Here is an 18469-nt window from a genome sequence, read left to right as displayed (position 1 = left end):
TTGCACTGTTGCAAGCTGTCCTTATGAAACTGCACCAAAGGGAAATATTTGCCTTTTGAATATAAATTAGGACTATTTGAAGAAAAATATAGTCAATGACAGAAAACTTGGTGTTATCTTTTACAGGAATGCCCTGTCACAACTTAAAGTAGATTAGATTATTGAAGCCTGGTAGGCATTTAGATTTTTAAAAAAATTGTTGATCATTTTTCATATTAACAATTAACACCTAACACACGGTGAGTTTTAGTTGCAGTGGTAATAACTAACCTTCAAGAGTAATGTAGCAATAAGCAACAAACGTGAAATCTATTTAACCGAAAATATTGCTTTCTATATTACTGTATAAAAGGTTCATTATATTTTGGAAGATTTTTTTTAAATGCATGCTTAAGTATGGCAACACACAACCAAATATACACAGATTTATAGATTCTGCCATTTTTGTTGAAGCTAATGAGTCAAAAACAGAATAATTTACCCTGGTATATCAGCCACTAAAACTATTTTGCTTAATGAGGTACTTAGTCTTTATATTTAGAACCAAAAGGGAACAATATCTTGTTCATGGGCCATGGTGATTATTATGTCCATTTATGCAATTAAAAAGATTTGCAATATTAATTATTGTGAGAAATTGTGCATTTTCCTCCTTGACCATATTGCTAAACAAGCAGTAATCCCATTCATGACAACTGTTGCACCCATAAGCTGTTAACTCTTGGGAAATTAATTAATTCAAACTGGATAACTAAATTTAAGTATAAATAATCTGTTGTGCAAACCAAGCTAGAAAGGTATTTTTATTCAGATAACAATGAGAAGTTGTATATTTTTTTGCATTATTGAGACTACATGGCTGTATCTTTTACTCATTTTCTATTTAAAAATATATGTTAACATGTACATTTTAGGATGTGGATTACAATGCAATTACATATTCCCTACGGAACCTCCGATGCAATGACTGTCATTGTATGTAAAATGGCAATTGCAATGTTTCTCCCTGTGGCTTTAGGTCTAATTCAAAAAAATAACGATGATCTAAAATTCATATATCAGGAGGCTTTGTACCATGAATTCTTTAGTAATTAAGTAGCACGGCACCTTATCAAATAAACATGCTTTTATTAAGTTTCTACTCATTTGTTGAAATTAGAACAGACAGATAAATTGTGAACCAGACAGCAACATTAATCATGCACATACAAACTTCACTTGCAAACAACACAAAAAAATACATATTTTTCAAAAAATGCTTGGTGCTAGTATTTCATATTCCAGTTACATTCTCTAATGCTTACCGGTATTTAGATTAAAATACGTACAAGTACAAAGATTCAAATAATGTGGCAATGACATTTAAACAGTGAAATGATTTGCCCTGCTAATCCTCTTCAATAGCATTATCCTTTCAATGGCATTGTTTGGTTGCAGGAAATGTTTGTCATTCCAAAACAGTTAGGAATATAAGGAAGAGGCCAATAGAAACATTCTGTTCTACAGTCAATAGTGTAAGAGGTCAATATATTGCAGAGAAATGTTACATCAATTAAAATTTTGTGAAGTGACAGGTATTAACCATATGTGTGTGCCTGTGAAATGCTGCTGATGCTGGAATCTTTTGCAGATACACTGAAGTTTGGATAAGCAATTCAACCTATAAACCGGCCACATGAAACAAAATTCCTGTCCATATCCAAAACAATTCATGCTTCCCTATCTAAATCTTCAAATCTAAATAAGATCATAGGCAACACATTGAGGGAGCAACATGTTAAAATACATACCACACAAATATTTTTGAAAGGTATGTTTCTCTTTCCCCACTTGGAGGTTTTTGGGCGGTTCCGGGAGGATTTGTGTAATTTGCCGATAATGATAATCTCCAGCCAAACCCAAATTAATGTTGACTACTTAGTGTCCAACCAGCTTATGGCAATTACAATAGATGTCAGCTCACTTTTAATATAATACATCATATAATATAAAGAAATAAATTCCAGAATCCAGGCAATTGAATTAAATTTATATTGCTTCCTTACTAATTAGAAAATCACAGAACTGCATTCATAGCAGCAGATTTAGACATATATTAAAATATGATGTTAATTATTTTATTAAATATTACAAGCATACATATTGATTTTGAAATGCATTTGTGTGACTATTTTGTTTTTCAAAACTCATCATGCAGTGAAATGAAAGGAACAGTTGTCATGCAGATTAAATTCCACATAGTTGTTTACAGTGCCTATCATCTCGCATTTCTGATCATTTCAGCACGACAAACTTTAGATGTTACCAGTGAGTCCAACATTCATATCGGGGTTTTTTGTTCATAATGCCCTCAGCTATTTTAATTCGATAAACCACCAAGAATATTGAATTTTGTTGCTTTCAATAAACTGAGCTGGTCAAAATAGTCTGGGGGAACCTCTCCACAGGCAGAAGTTACAAAAAAGAGATGAAGTAAAACATATTATTGATACTCTATTGCTGTTTATCAGGGAATGTGCCATAATTTCATCCTGCATGGCTCTCTTCAGCGTGATAGATTAATTGACACTCATTCAAATTTGCTATCTTGGCAATTGACTAATTGGGGCCAAATTTAACTGCAGTGGGAAACAGGTAGGCAATGGGAAAAGTCGGAAGAAGTTTGCAGCTCACGGATTCTTGTCTGAGGGTCCGAGTCACTTAGTCAACTCATTTGCATTCTGCTGGTGAGCTGTAGACACCAAGTATTAGAGGCCCCACTCCAGCTTGCTGGTTCTGGTGGATGGAAAACCGATCTTCTCTCACACTAAACTGGTTGAGAAACATGGGGTCAGATGTAATCCCAGGGTGGATCTTGGATGGTTTGGCAGTAGCCCAAATTTTATTTTTCTGATCATTCTAACCCCAATAAAGAGAAAATAACATTCCCCAAACTGTTTTGTGAGTGGCCTCCAGGACTGACTGTTGGTAAGGCCACTCATCACCATACTGCAATAGGTTCCATCCATTCATACTGGGAAACTGCAATCGAAGTCCTGTAATTGTAAAAAGTCAGTGATTTGCATACTTTAACTAGTTTGCTTCCTTGTGTAGGACCCCGTGGACAGGATGGGAGCAAGAGTGCAAATGCACCACTGCGATTTAGGGCCCCGACCATCCCATTCCCACCTGGAAGTTAAAATTGTCCCTATTATATCAGAAAGAGGAGTGCATTTGTATTAGTGAACCAATCACTAGCAAATTTAATTAAACGGAACAGAAAAACAAACCACAGATGTTTTTCCTTATGCAGCTGCTTTAGGAGTCTATGAATTTTACCACCATTATTGACAATGTCTGTCTTTAAATGCTGCTCAAGAAATGGAATTCAACCGAACAACCGGGGGTAGATCTCTTCCCCCCCCCCGCCACCCTCCCCCACACCAAAGATAAAGCACATTGATACCATATGACATTTTTCATAGCTCAATTGCGTGGTAACCCTTAGGATCAAACGCATGACCTTCTCAAAAGTAATCTAACATATTTTCTGAATTAGCAGACTTTACCTAATACATTAATTACTGGTATCTTCTACTGCTATTCCTGCCATGAAGTTGTGATCCCCTATAAAGTTCAATATGAACTCATAGTGATATTTCTTGAACTAGTTTACAAGAAGTGCTATTCTGCTGGGTGGAAGTCCCAGTATCTTTGATATGAAGTACTCTGCTATTATATGATATTGGTATTGCAGGCAATCTGCCGAAACTAACCAAACAATGTAGGCAGGTGAGTTTCAAAGAACATGAAGCAAAGAAACATTGAATTCTTTAGTTCTAAACCTCACATTAGAGGGTATCCTTATTCTGCAGCATGTTAGTTCACTCAATAGATTGCATTACAATGTGCTCTATTGCAAAATAAAGGTAGGTTCATCACTCACTGCCCTGGAGGTTTAATCCAGCAGCTCCTCTGCACTGTCTGTGGAGGCAAGGTGTTTCCTTAGATGAAGAAAAATAATCAGCAAATCAACTTTCACTGGATTTCCAGGTTAAAAGCATAAATCTGCAAATAGCAGACCTGCCTTTCATTTGGTAGGAAATATGGAGGACTACAAGTCCTCCATAGGAGGGATATTGTGCTTTTCCTACGTAAGCAAGAGTGACAGGTGTAAAGTTTCAAAATCCAAATTAACATGCTTACTCATGCAGTTGAATATTACATTATCAACAAGAAGGTCACAATTTTGAATTTAGTGCTGTTACTGAGAGAAAATAATCGACAAAGAGGGATTAAGGAAGAAGGAAGTCATCGCCAGACTTTATTAACTGTTCAAATGGCTTATAGAACTCGGTCAAAAGCAACAATGTGAAAGAACAGATAAACACAAGCTATTATGACATTTTGTAGCAGAATAAATCTTTTCAAATATGGTTTTAAAAATTAAAATTTTAACAATTGAAACAATTTAAATATCGTAATTTAGAAAAATACTTTTCTCTCTCTTACTAATCCACGTCATGGAAAGGTTATTTCCATGCTTTAGCTATCATTCAATTTCCTTTCTTACAGAGCTGCAGAGATGAGAGGCACTTGTGTGGTTTGAAATTCATTGCAGCCCATCAGTTTCCTTCTTTTAAATACTTACCGCATTTAACCTCAAACTTTCAAATCTGCAAATCATAAACCATTGAGCTTCAAGAAGATGCTGATAATAAGTATTAGGAATTAAGTTAGAAGTGAATCTGATCACATGAATATTTCTTCTGATGATGTATTTGGACCCATTTTACCACATAATCCCCTTTTCATAGCTGTTTATAAGATGTTTATAATGCCTGGGAATGAAAATCCTTTCGATTTATTTTGGGTCCCTGTGCTCCACTGACTCTTTTGTCTTGCTGTTTTCTGAGTTTTCATTGCTTTGATGGTTTGTATGTCTGAGGCCAGGTGATTTTTCTCTGCTGCAAAAGGCAGGAATTATAAAAACAACATTGCATTTGGGTAGAGTAAATTGTATCAATCACAATAGAAATTTACTTTCAAGTCTGTTAGCAAATGTTAAATGAATTCCAGTGCATAGTAAACTCTGCAAAATACATGTTGACAGTAGAAAGGAATGCTTACGTTTCATATTGGAAGAACGTTTCACATTATATACCCTTAAACTTCAACTAGACAGTAGAGGAAGTTCTATTTTATACTCATACAAAATTTGTATGACAGATACTTTGGATCAAAAGCTTTGTGATGATAATTCCTGTAAAGTTACAAAATCGGCTTATTCAAACTGTTCATATGGTGTAGTTACAAAACAGGACATGCTGTAAAGCAGGAGTTTGGGACTGGAATTAAGAACTAGTGCAGGCAGGACAGGAATTGTAATGCATAATGGACTACGGTCAGAAACTGAAAGTGGAAGTAACACAGGACTGGGGTTATAATCTTGAATTGGAAAAGATACAGCAAGTTAGATACAGCACAGATAAATCTAGGGCGAAATTCTCCCCCAACGACGCGATGTCCGCCGACTGGCGCCAATCAGACGGGCATCGCGCCGGCCAAAAGGTGCAGAATGCTCCCCATCTTTGGGGGCCGAGCCCCAACATTGAGGGGCTAGGCCGACGCCGGAGGGATTTCCGCCCCGCCAGCTGGCGGAAATGGCGTTTGTTGCCCCGCCAGCTGGCGCGGAAATGCGGCGCATGCGCGAGAGCATCAGCGGCCGCTGACAGTTTCCCGCGCATGCGCAGTGGGGAGAGTCGCTTCCGCCTCCGCCATGGTGGAGGCCGTGGCGGAGGCGGAAGGGAAAGAGTGCCCCCACGGCACAGGCCCGCCCGCGGATCGGTGGGCCCCGATCGCGGGCCAGGCCACCGTGGGGGCACCCCCCGGGGTCAGATCGCCCCGCGCCCCCCCCCCCCCAGGACCCCGGAGCCCGCCCACGCCGCCGGTAAATACCAGGTTTAATTTATGCCGGCGGGACAGGCAATTTCTGGGCGGGACTTCGGCCCATTCGGGCCGGAGAATTGAGCGGGGGGTCCCAGCAACCGGCGCTGCCCGATTCCCGCCCCCACCCAATCTCCGGTACCGGAGACTTCGGCGGGGGCGGGATTCACGGCGGCCAACGGCCATTCTCCGACCCGGCGGGGGGTCGGAGAATGACGCCCCTTATATCTCAGGTGAAAATTCCAAAAATATTGTAACAAAGGGGGAGAGAAACATAGAACATAGAACATAGAAAATACAGCACAGAACAGGCCCTTCGGCCCACGATGTTGTGCCGAACCTTTGTCCTAGATTAATCATAGATTATCATTGAATTTACAGTGCAGAAGGAGGCCATTCGGCCCTTTGAGTCTGCACCGGCTCTTGGAAAGAGCACCCTACACAAACTCAACACCTCCACCCAACACCAAGGGCAATTTTGGACACTAAGGGCAATTTATCATGGCCAATCCATCTAACCTGCACATCTTTGGACTGTGGGAGGAAACCGGAGCACCCGGAGGAAACCCACGCAGACACGGGGAGGACGTGCAGACTCCGCACAGACAGTGACCCAAGCCGGAATCGAACCTGGGACCCTGGAGCTGTGAAGCAATTGTGCTATCCACAATGCTACCGTGCTGCCCTTAAGAACAAATAAATCTACTCTATATCATTTTACCGTAGTCCATGTACCTATCCAATAGCTGCTTGAAGGTCCCTAATGTTTCCGACTCAACTACTTCCACAGGCAGTGCATTCCATGCCCCCACTACTCTCTGGGTAAAGAACCTACCTCTGATAGCCCTCCTATATCTTCCACCTTTCATTTTAAATTTATGTCCCCTTGTAATGGTTTGTTCCGCCCGGGGAAAAAGTCTCTGACTGTCTATCTATTCCCCTGATCATCTTATAAACCTCTATCAAGTCGCCCCTCATCCTTCTCCGTTCTAATGAGAAAAGGCCTAGTACACTCAACCTTTCCTCGTAAGACCTACTCTCCATTCCAGGCAACATCCTGGTAAATCTTCTTTGCACCTTTTCCAAAGCTTCCACATCCTTCCTAAAATGAGGCGACCAGAACTGTACACAGTACTCCAAATGTGGCCTGACCAAAGTTTTGTACAGCTGCATCATCACCTCACGGCTCTTAAATTCAATCCCTCTGTTAATGAACGCGAGCACACCATAGGCCTTCTTCACAGCTCTATCCACTTGAGTGGCAACTTTAAAAGATGTATGAACATAGACCCCAAGATCTCTCTGCTCCTCCACATTGCCAAGAACGCTACCGTTAACCCTGTATTCCGCATTCATATTTGTCCTTCCAAAATGGGCAACCTCACACTTTTCAGGGTTAAACTCCATCTGCCACTTCTCAGCCCAGCTCTGCATCCTATCTATGTCTCTTTGCAGCCGACAACAGCCCTCCTTACTATCCACAACTCCACCAATCTTCGTATCATCTGCAAATTTACTGACCCACCCTTCAACTCCCTCATCCAAGTCATTAATGAAAATCACAAACAGCAGAGGACCCAGAACTGATCCCTGTGGTACCCCACTGGTAACTGGGATCCAGACTGAATATTTGCCATCCACCACCACTCTCTGACTTCTATCGGTTAGCCAGTTCGTTATCCAACTGGCCAAATTTCCCACTATCCCATGCCTCCTTACTTTCTGCATAAGCCTACCATGGGGAACCTTATCAAATGCCTTACTAAAATCCATGTATACTACATCCACTGCTTTACCTTCATCCACATGCTTGGTCACCTCCTCAAAGAATTCAATAAGACTTGTAAGGCAAGACCTACCCCTCACAAATCCGTGCTGACTATCCCTAATCAAGCAGTGTCTTTCCAGATGCTCAGAAATCCTATCCTTCAGTACCCTTTCCATTACTTTGCCTACCACCGAAGTAAGACTAACTGGCCTGTAATTCCCAGGGTTATCCCTAGTCCCTTTTTTGAACAGGGGCACGACATTCGCCACTCTCCAATCCCTTGGTACCACCCCTGTTGACAGCGAGGACGAAAAAATCATTGCCAACGGCTCTGCAATTTCATCTCTTGCTTCCCATAGAATCCTTGGATATATCCCGTCAGGCCCGGGGGACTTGTCTATCCTCAAGTTTTTCAAAATGCCCAACACATCTTCCTTCCTAACAAGTATTTCCTCGAGCTTACCAATCTGTTTCACACTGTCCTCTCCAACAATATCGCCCCTCTCATTTGTAAATACAGAAGAAAAGTACTCGTTCAAGACCTCTCCTATCTCTTCAGACTCAATACACAATCTCCCGCTACTGTCCTTGATCGGACCTACCCTCGCTCTAGTCATTCTCATATTTCTCACATATGTGTAAAAGGCCTTGGGGTTTTCCTTGATCCTACCCGCCAAAGATTGTTCATGCCCTCTCTTAGCTCTCCTAATCCCTTTCTTCAGTTCCCTCCTGGCTATCTTGTATCCCTCCAATGCCCTGTCTGAACCTTGTTTCCTCAGCCTTACATAAGTCTCCTTTTTCATCTTAACAAGACATTCAACCTCTCTTGTCAACCATGGTTCCCTCACTCGACCATCTCGTCCCTGCCTGACAGGGACATACATATCAAGGACACGTAGTACCTGTTCCTTGAACAAGTTCCACATTTCACTTGCGTCCTTCCCTGACAGCCTATGTTCCCAATTTATGCACTTCAATTCTTGTCTGACAACATCGTATTTACCCTTCCCCCAATTGTAAACCTTGCCCTGTTGCACGTACCTATCCCTCTCCATTACTAAAGTGAAAGTCACAGAATTGTGGTCACTATCTCCAAAATGCTCCCCCACTAACAAATCTATCACTTGCCCTGGTTCATTACCAAGTACTAAATCCAATATTGCCCCTCCTCTGGTCGGACAATCTACATACTGTGTTAGAAAAGCTTCCTGGACACTGCACAAACACCACCCCATCCAAACTATTTGATCTGAAGAGTTTCCACTCAATATTTGGGAAGTTAAAGTCACCCATGACTACTACCCTGTGACTTCTGCACCTTTCCAAAATCTGTTTCCCAATCTGTTCCTCCACATCTCTGCTACTATTGGGGGGCCTATAGAAAACTCCTAACAAGGTGACTGCTCCTTTCCTATTTCTGACTTCAACCCATACTACCTCATTAGGGTGATACTCCTCGAACTGCCTTTCTGCAGCTGTTATACTATCTCTAATTAACAATGCCACCCCCCCCCACCTCTTTTACCACCCTCCCTAATCTTATTGAAATATCTATAACCAGGGACCTCCAACAACCATTTCTGCCCCTCTTCTATCCAAGTTTCTGTGATGGCCACCACATCATAGTCCCAAGTACCGATCCATGCCTTAAGTTCACCCACCTTATTCCTGATGCTTCTTGCATTGAAGTATACACACTTCAACCCATCTCCGTGCCTGCAAGTACTCTCCTTTGTCAGTGTTCCCTTCCCCACTGCCTCATTACACGCTTTGGCGTCCTGAATATCGGCTACCTTAGTTGCTGGACTACAAATCCGGTTCCCATTCCCCAGCCAAATTAGTTTAAACCCTCCCGAAGAGTACTCGAAAACCTTCCTCCCAGGATATTGGTGCCCCTCTGGTTCAGATGCAAACCGTCCTGCTTGTACAGGTCCCACCTTCCCCAGAATGCGCTCCAATTATCCAAATACCTGAAGCCCTCCCTCCTACACCATTCCTGCAGCCACGTGTTCAACTGCACTCTCTCCCTATTCCTAGCCTCGCTATCACGTGGCACCGGCAACAAACCAGAGATGACAACTCTGTCTGTCCTGGCTTTTAACTTCCAGCCTAACTCCCTAAACTTGTTTATTACCTCCACACCCCTTTTCCTACCTATGTCGTTGGTACCAATGTGCACCACGACTTCTGGCTGCTCCCCCTCCCCCTTAAGGATCCTGAAGACATGATCCGAGACATCCCTGACCCTGGCACCCGGGAGGCAACATACCTTCCGGGAGTCTCGCTCGCGACCACAGAATCTCCTATCTATTCCCCTAACCATTGAATCTCCTACAACTATTGCTTTTCTATTCTCCCCCTTCCCTTCTGAGCCCCAGAGCCAGACTCAGTGCCAGAGACCTGGCCGCTAGGGCCTTCCCCCGGTAGTCATCCCCCCCAACAGCATCCAAAACGGTATACTTGTTTTGAAGGGGAACGGCCACGAGGGATCCCTGCACTGTCTGCCTGTTTTTTTTTCCCCCCCTGACTGTAACCCAGCTATTCTTGTCCTGTACCTTGGGTGTGGTTACCTCCCTGTAACTCTTCTCAATCACCCCCTCTGCCTCCCGGATGATCCGAAGTTCATCCATCTTCAGCTCCAGTTCCCTAACACGGTCTTTGAGGAGCTGAGGTTGGGTACACTTCCCGCAGGTATAGTCAGCGGGGACACCGATGGTATCCCTCACCACCCACATCCTACAGGAGGAGCATGCAACTGGCCTAGCCTCCATCCCCTCTTACCTGACAGAATATAGCTGCCCTGTGGACTAACTAGATCTCCGCCCTCCGACTCTGCTCCCAGTCAGCTACACTTTCTGTAAACTGGCTCTCTTCTCACTCTTTGCGGAAATGTCGGAAACAAAATGAAAGGAGCACCTTACTCCCTCCTCACCTAACTCCCTCGGTCACCAAACTCTTACTATAGCACTCAAAATGCACCAAATTCAGCACTCAGTGCAAACAAAGTCTGGACTGTAGGGGATCACTTTTATACTGTGAATCTAGCCTCTGAAAACTGGCCTAATCCAATTAACTAATTAACAAGTTCCAGCTGCAAGTGCCTACAAGTAGAAGCTTGTTTAAAGCTGATTGAAAATTCACCTTCTTCTAAACCAAACAGCAACTTTTAAGTTAATTAACTAAATAAAAGAAAGACTAAACTTTAGATAAAAATGAAGCCTTATACTCCCTCGGTCACCAAACTCTTACTGTAGCACTCAAAATGCACCAAATTCAGCACTCAGTGCAAACAAAGTCTGCACTGTAGGGGATCACTTTTATACTGTGAATCTAGCCTCTGAAAACTGGCCTAATCCAATTAACTAATTAACAAGCTCCAGCTGCAAGTGCCTACAAGTAGAAGCTTGTTTAAAGCTGATTGAAAATTCACCTTCTTCTAAACCAAACAGCAACTTTTAAGTTAATTAATTAAATAAAAGAAAGACTAAACTTTAGATAAAAATGAAGCCTTATACTCCCTCGGTCACCAAACTCTTACTGTAGCACTCAAAATGCACCAAATTCAGCACTCAGTGCAAACAAAGTCTGCACTGTAGGGGATCACTTTTATACTGTGAATCTAGCCTCTGAAAACTGGCCTAATCCAATTAACTAATTAACAAGCTCCAGCTGCAAGTGCCTACAAGTAGAAGCTTGTTTAAAGCTGATTGAAAATTCACCTTCTTCTAAACCAAACAGCAACTTTTAAGTTAATTAACTAAATAAAAGAAAGACTAAACTTTAGATAAAAATGAAGCCTTATACTCCCTCGGTCACCAAACTCTTACTATAGCACTCAAAATGCACCAAATTCAGCACTCAGTGCAAACATGTATTGTACTGGCACAACAATGCCTTCTCTGATCTGATCATGAAATGTCATTGGTGGCAGCCATAAGCAGTTTTTGACTACGGCAAATCACCCTTCAAACTGAAAGGGATTACATTAAGATATATGGTATAGAGGTAAAAGAGACTAACTGTTCCTGCTTCAAGGAAGCAATTTTTCTCATTTATATTGCTTTTACCAGAGATTGTCCTAAAATACCTGTTGAGGAAATTCTAATGGTCCTACTGATATTGTCTTATTTTAATCCTGTCAGAATACATCCTGCCTCACCACAAACAATTCTCATTTACAGCCAAAAGAAATATGAGGCCATACTCCCTCTTTAAGAGGAGCCCAAATCTGAAAATCATCAAATTGTTTGCCTTTTTAAAAATTCCCTCCCCTGCACATTGTCCTTTTTCATGCATATTCTTCAATGACATACATACAAGGAGCAAGAGTAGGTCATTCGGTCCCTTGAGCCTCCTCCACCATTCAATAAGGTCATGGGTAATCTGATTGTAACATCAAGCTCCACATTCCCACCTAAACCTTTTACCTCCTTCCGCATCAAAATCTATCTAGCTCTGCCTTAAAAACATTCAAGGACTCTGGTTCCACTGCCTTTTGAGGAAGAAAAATTCCAAAGGCTCAGTATCCTCTGAGAGAAAATAATTTCCTAATCTCTGTTTTAAATGGGCAACCCCTTATTTTTAAACTGTGTCCCAATTTCTCACAAGAAAACACCCACTCCACATCCATTCTGTCATGTTTAATCAAGTCATCTTTTATTCTTCTAAACTCCCTGCTTGATATGGCTTCACAGCGCCAGGATCCCAGGTCTGATTCCCGACTTGGGTCACTGTCTGTGTCTGCACGTTCTCCCCTTGTCTGCGTGGATTTCCTCCGGACGCTCCGGTTTCCTCCCACCAGTCCCCAAAAATGAGCTGTTAGATAATTTGGACATTCTGAATCCTCCCTCTGTGTACCTGAACAGGTGCCGGAATGTGGAGACTAGGGGCTTTTCACAATAACTTCATTGCACAATAACTTCAGAGATTCCAAGATGGTGGCGGAGCATGGCCACTTTCTGTGAGCTCTCTCCCCTGTCCCTTTTCTTTTATCTCCTATCAGTGTTCTGACCTACTAAAACTATTTTATGTACCATTTGTCAACGTTCTCTGTTGATTATTCTTTTGTCTACTGTGTACGTACTGTGTACATTCCCTCGGCCACAGAAAAATATTTTTTTCACTGTACTTCCACTTAACCTGGAGGCACTGTCTGGACCAGAAAGCTCTTGGGTTCATATTCCCCAGTGGCATAATAGTAATTCTCACAAAGTTTTCAATGAAATATAAGAATCTTGAACATTTTCTGATTAGTGGGTACCTTTCTAGAAGCCAATTTCAAGATTATCTAGAGAAAGCAAATTAGAAGAAATGGCACTACTATTAAAATCAGTAGTCATTTTCTTTTTACATGGAATTACATAATGTACAGCACAGAAACAGACCATTTTACCCAAAAGTTCCATGCTATTATTTATGCTTGACCCTCTCCATCCAATCAGATGATTTTGTATTCCTTTCTCCCTCGTGTTTATCCAGTTTCCCCTTAAATGCATCTGTGCCATTTGCATCAACTATTCTTTGTGGTCGTGAGTTCTGCATTCTAATCTCTCTCTGAGTAAAGAACTTTCTCCTGAATTCCTATTGGATTTAGTAGTAACCATCTTATATTTATGGTTCTAGTTTTGGACTCCCCCCTCCCCCCCAACTACCAGTCCTGTCATATTCTTTTTATGGAATTCTATAAATTAGGATGTACATCTACTCTATATTAAGCCGAAGTTCACAGGGATCTTATAAACCAATTATTTTATTTAGTATCGGTTTATAATTCTGTTCTTGAGTTTTACTACCTGGAGCAGGATTTTCCAGCGACCTTTGCTTTTAAATTCCGAGACATATGACTTAAATAACACAGCAATATTTTTTCAACACACCTAAACTTATAGCCATATTAAACTGTCAGATGAGAATGGTCGAGAAAATAGCTCACATTATTATCTTAATATGAATGTACAGTAAACATCAGTCGCATTGAAATCACTGTTCAAAGTGCTTCACCACGTAAAGTGGTGGTTCAGTCAAGATATTGATTCTGCAGCACTTGACAACATAATTATTGAAAAGGAATTTTGCAACAGCCTCTGGTAGAAGTGGTCTATGTATAGGTTTCTGGGAAAATTGAACAAATGTAACCCAGGAAAGTATTGTCCAGTGTAGGGGAATAGCAAAATTATTTATTTTAAAAAATAAATTCCAATTAAGGGGCAATTTAGCATGGCCAATCCACCTAACCTGCACATCTTTGAGGTGTGGGGGTGAGGCCCACGCAGACACGGGGAGAATGTACAAACTACACACGGGCAGTGACCAGGGGCCAGAATCGAACCCGGGTCGTTGATGCTGTGAGGCAGCAGTGCTAACCACTACACAACCGTGCAGTCCTGAATAGCAAAACGATCAAACAACCAAGAGTCTGATTATTGTTCTGCTCGGGCCTCCTTTGTGAAAAATAGGCCCATTGATAGATCATTGATATATTTAAATGTTAAAGTCGGTGAAGGAACATTAGGAATGCATGTTGGTCAAAATAGTCTTGCACTGCGAAATAAGAGAGGAGTGAGACTGATGCAATTTTGTCAAGAAAATTATCTAATTGTCAGTACCACATTTTGTAAGCAACCAAAAAGACTCTACACTTGGAGAGGTCCAGGTGATACATATAGAAATCAAATAGATTGATGGTGAAGCAATCTAAAGCACATTCATACATATCATTCATATAGGGTGGCACGATGACACAGTGGTTAGCACTGCAGCCTCACAACACATTCTATGACATCCTCCCCGTGTGTGCGTGGGTTTCCTCCGGGTGCTCCGGTTTCCTCCCACAGTCCAAAGATGTGCAGGTTAGGTGCATTGGCCATGATAAATTGCCCTTAGTGTCCAGCATTGCCCTTAGTGTTGGGTGGGGTTACTGGGTTAATGGGACAGGGTGGAGGTGTTGACCTTGGGTAGGGTGCTCTTTCCAAGAGCCGATGCAGACTCGATGGGCCGAATGGCCTCCTTCTGCACTGTAAATTCTATGAAAATACCAGGGACATGGGTTCAATTCCCTCCTCTGGTTACGGTCTGTGGAGTTTGCACTTTCTCCTCATGTCTGCGTGGGTTTCCTCCGGGTGCTCCAGTTTCCTCCCAGAGTCTAAAGATGTGCAGACTAGGCCAAGCTAAATTGCCCCTAAATGTCAAAAGGTTGGGTGCGGTTACAGGGATAAGGTGGAGGATTGGGCCTAGGTAGCATGGTCTTTCGAAGGGTCGGTGAGGACTTGATGGGCCGAATAACCTCCTTCTGCACTGTTCTATGACATCCTGTCACAGCATAAATTCATTCTCCTTGTGGCTAAAATTAAGAAGAAATTTAAAATACGATGAAAAAAATGAATGTGTGACCATTTTCATCTGATATGTTGAAGGATGAGAACATCAGAGAAGCATTCACTGTTAAAGTAAAAACCATGTGTGAATATCCCACAATTGAGGAAATAGAGCAAACAGATGTCAGAATCAGAAAGAAAAATCAAATGGAGAAATGTGAAAGAGAACATAAAATACGAAAGACATCAGACAACATGCTGCTTGTAACAAGGAAAAAACTGAGAAGAGACTACATTCTATCCAATTTTCTGATGTCTCAGAAACCTGGACAATAAGTAAAGATCTCTGGAAATAAATAGTGGCCTCTGAAATTTGAATGTTGTTAAGATGGATGCTGAAAATTCCAAAATGTAGACCATAAGACAAATGAAGTATTTGAACTTGCAAGAGCAAAAAAATAGCTTTAAAAGATGACAGCCATAAAAGAAAATGTCGGTATTTTGGCTATTTGATTTGAGGTGAAATGCTACAATGATCCTTTTCTTGAAGGAAGAGTGCTTTATAATGACGGATAATTATATCTGAAGGGTGGGGGTGTCTTGGTGTGGAGTGGATACTATTCCTGCCTTTGAGCCAGAAGCTCCAGGTTCAAGCCCCACACCAGGATTTGATGGCCGAGAAAGGTGCGTTCAGAAGATGGCCAACTGGACATGGCTTCCAACACACACCGATGGCAGGTGGTCAGCCATGTGATGGAAAGAATGTTGGAGCCTCTACCATCACTATCCATAGCTCCAGGCTACAATATGCATGTGAAAGTGCATGTTACCCCAACAATGGGGGCAGGCCCAGCCAATTAGTTCTGTTGGCTGGACAGCTAGTGTTAATTTGCATGAGGTTCAATCTCCAGGGTGGGGTAGATTTGGAACCTGCCTCCTTGTAGCCATGTTTTTAAAAAAAAAAATTTAAATATAAATTTAGAGTACCCAATTGTTTTTTTTCCAATTAAGGGGCAATTTAGCATGGCCAATCCATCTAACCTGCACATCTTTGGCTTGTGGGGGTGAAACCCAAAACCCAAGCAGACACGGGGAGAATGTGCAAACTCCACACGGACAGTGACCCAGGGCCGGGATTCGAACCCGGGTCCTCAGCGCCATAGTCCCGGTGCTAACCACTGTGCCGCCCTTTTGTACCCATGGTTGAGGTCATGGAGTTGTGAGTGAGACCTGTTTTTGGCAGAAAACTCAAGAAAAAGAGGAGAACGATATCAGATCATTCAAAAGACATTCTATATTATGAAATGTACTCCCTTTGTTTCAAAAGTATCTGCATGGGTTATAGGGGGAGTCAAGGCCACCTGTAAGTACATAACTCACAAGCTCTATGTATAGAGTATCAAAACTCAATATGTAAATGAAAATATAATTGCAAATTCAGTTTAAAAAGTAGCTACTAAAAGAATGAAGGTTGAGATTTTTCAAATGAATCCATACTGGATTGGGCAACTGGAGAGAAACAAGATTCACACCAAATAATCAGAGAACGCAAATTATGCAAACTCATTAAATGAATCTGCATGAAATAACTGAAACTTGAACCCAAATTGTTGAAAGCAGTGGTCGCTACAAGGAAATATTCTCGTAGATATTTGGATAATTTTACTTTTAAAATCTGCTAGAAATGTTATTTATGCTTCTATGTTTTCATATGGGTCAAAAAATCAGACTGGTAGCTAAAACCAGATTGACATTTTTTTGAATCAATTAATTGGCTGGTACTTGCTGTTTTGCGAATGGTACATTGAAAATAAATAGTTTTGATTCCTTTATTTTGTAGTGTGGATGGTTATTGATTGTCAAGTTTTCCTTCCTACTTAGTGAATGAAGCTGGTTTTAGACTGCACCACATTTGCACCAATCAGCATGGCGAATTGAAGCAATCAACCTGAATTGTGATGCCAGTTTGAGGTGTGACATCACATATGTAAAATTTTCAATTTTTTTTTTTAATTTTAAAAATATTTTTATTCTCCTTTTTCACATTTTCTCCCACATTTACACCCATCAATAATAAACAATAATCAGCAAGATATGTCAATCCCCATAATAACAACGATCCCATCCGCCCACCAACCCCCAAACATCAGCCCGCATGTTTACATAAACAAATGACAAAAAGGAATCAGGGATTACCCATAGTCACCCTTAAACTACACGGCCCTCCTCACCCCCCCCCCCCCCACCCCCCCCCACCCCCCCCCCCACCCCAACTAATGTTCGATGTTATCCAGTTCTTGAAAGTGCATAATAAATAGTGCCCATGACTTGTAGAACCCCTCCGAGCTTCCCCTCAGTTCGAACTTAGCCTTCTCAAGGGTCAAGTATTCCAACAGGTCCCCTCGCCACGCCAGGGCACTGGGTGGAGAGGCTGCTCTCCATCCCAGCAGGATCCGCCTTTGGGCGATCAGCGAGGCGAAGGCTATGATATCTGCCTCCGCTCCCGTTTCCAATGCTGGCTGGTCCGACACCCCGAATATGGCCTCCTGGGGACCCGGGTCCAGTTTCACACGCACCACTTTGGAAATTACCCTAAACACCTCCTTCCAGTACTCCTCTAGCTTTGGACAGGACCAAAACATATGAATGTGATTTGCGCCCCCCCCCCCCCCCCCCCGCCCCCCCCAGCAACGCTCACACACATCCTCTACTCCTTCAAAAAATCGGCTCATCCTCGCCCTCGTGAGGTGCGCTCTATATACCACCTTCAGCTGTATCAGCCCCAACCTCGCACATGAAGTGGAGGCATTCACTCTCCGGAGCACCTCACACCAGACCCCCTCCTCTAAAACCTCTCCCAGCTCTTCCTCCCACTTTGCTTTGATCCCTTCCAGTGGTGCCTTATCCTCTTCCAGAATAGCTCCTTACACCACTGACACTGCCCCCTTCTCCAGTCCCCTTGTCGTCAACACCTCCTCCAGCAATCTGGAGGCCGGTTCCTCTGGGAAGCTCTGTATCTCCTTCCTGGCAAAATCCCGAACCTGCTTGTACCTAAACACTTCTCCCTGCTCTAGCCCATTCTTCACTTCCAGCTCCCTCAATCCTGCAAACCGACCCCGAAGAAACAAATCTTTTAGCGTCTTAATCCCCTTCTCTTCCCATTTCCGAAAACTTCCATCCCACCTCCCTGGCTCAAATCTGTGGTTCCCCCGAATCGGCATTTCCCTTGACCCTAAACCCAACCCGAAGTGTTGGCGAAACTGTCTCCAGATTTTCAATGAAGCTATTATTACCGGACTCCCTGAATATTTCCCCGGAGCTATCGGGAGCGGCGCTGTTGCTAGTGCCTTCAGCCCCGACCCCCTGCACAAACTCTCCTCCATTCTGACCCACTGAGAATCAACCCCTCTGACCCAGCTCCGCACTTTCTCCACATTCGCCGCCCAGTAGTAGTACAACAGGT

At 42.5% G+C, this 18469-nt stretch overlaps 1 protein-coding gene across 1 annotated transcript in view; it reads right to left on the bottom strand.

The window, feature by feature from the left end:
• Positions 1-909: 909 nt before the first annotated feature.
• The window catches only part of agbl4 (AGBL carboxypeptidase 4), a 1365393-nt gene continuing 1347833 nt past the window's right edge, over positions 910-18469 (bottom strand). The window contains exon 13 of the mRNA XM_072510915.1: positions 910-4946. Coding sequence (XP_072367016.1) covers positions 4844-4946 — 103 coding nt within the window. The 3' untranslated portion in view covers positions 910-4843. The remainder of the gene's footprint in view (positions 4947-18469) is intronic.

Source organism: Scyliorhinus torazame, chromosome 7 (genome assembly GCF_047496885.1).
Source record: "Scyliorhinus torazame isolate Kashiwa2021f chromosome 7, sScyTor2.1, whole genome shotgun sequence".
NCBI lineage: Eukaryota > Metazoa > Chordata > Chondrichthyes > Carcharhiniformes > Scyliorhinidae > Scyliorhinus > Scyliorhinus torazame.
Note: the sequence above shows the minus strand (reverse complement) of the source record. Positions and strands in the feature narration are given on the sequence as shown.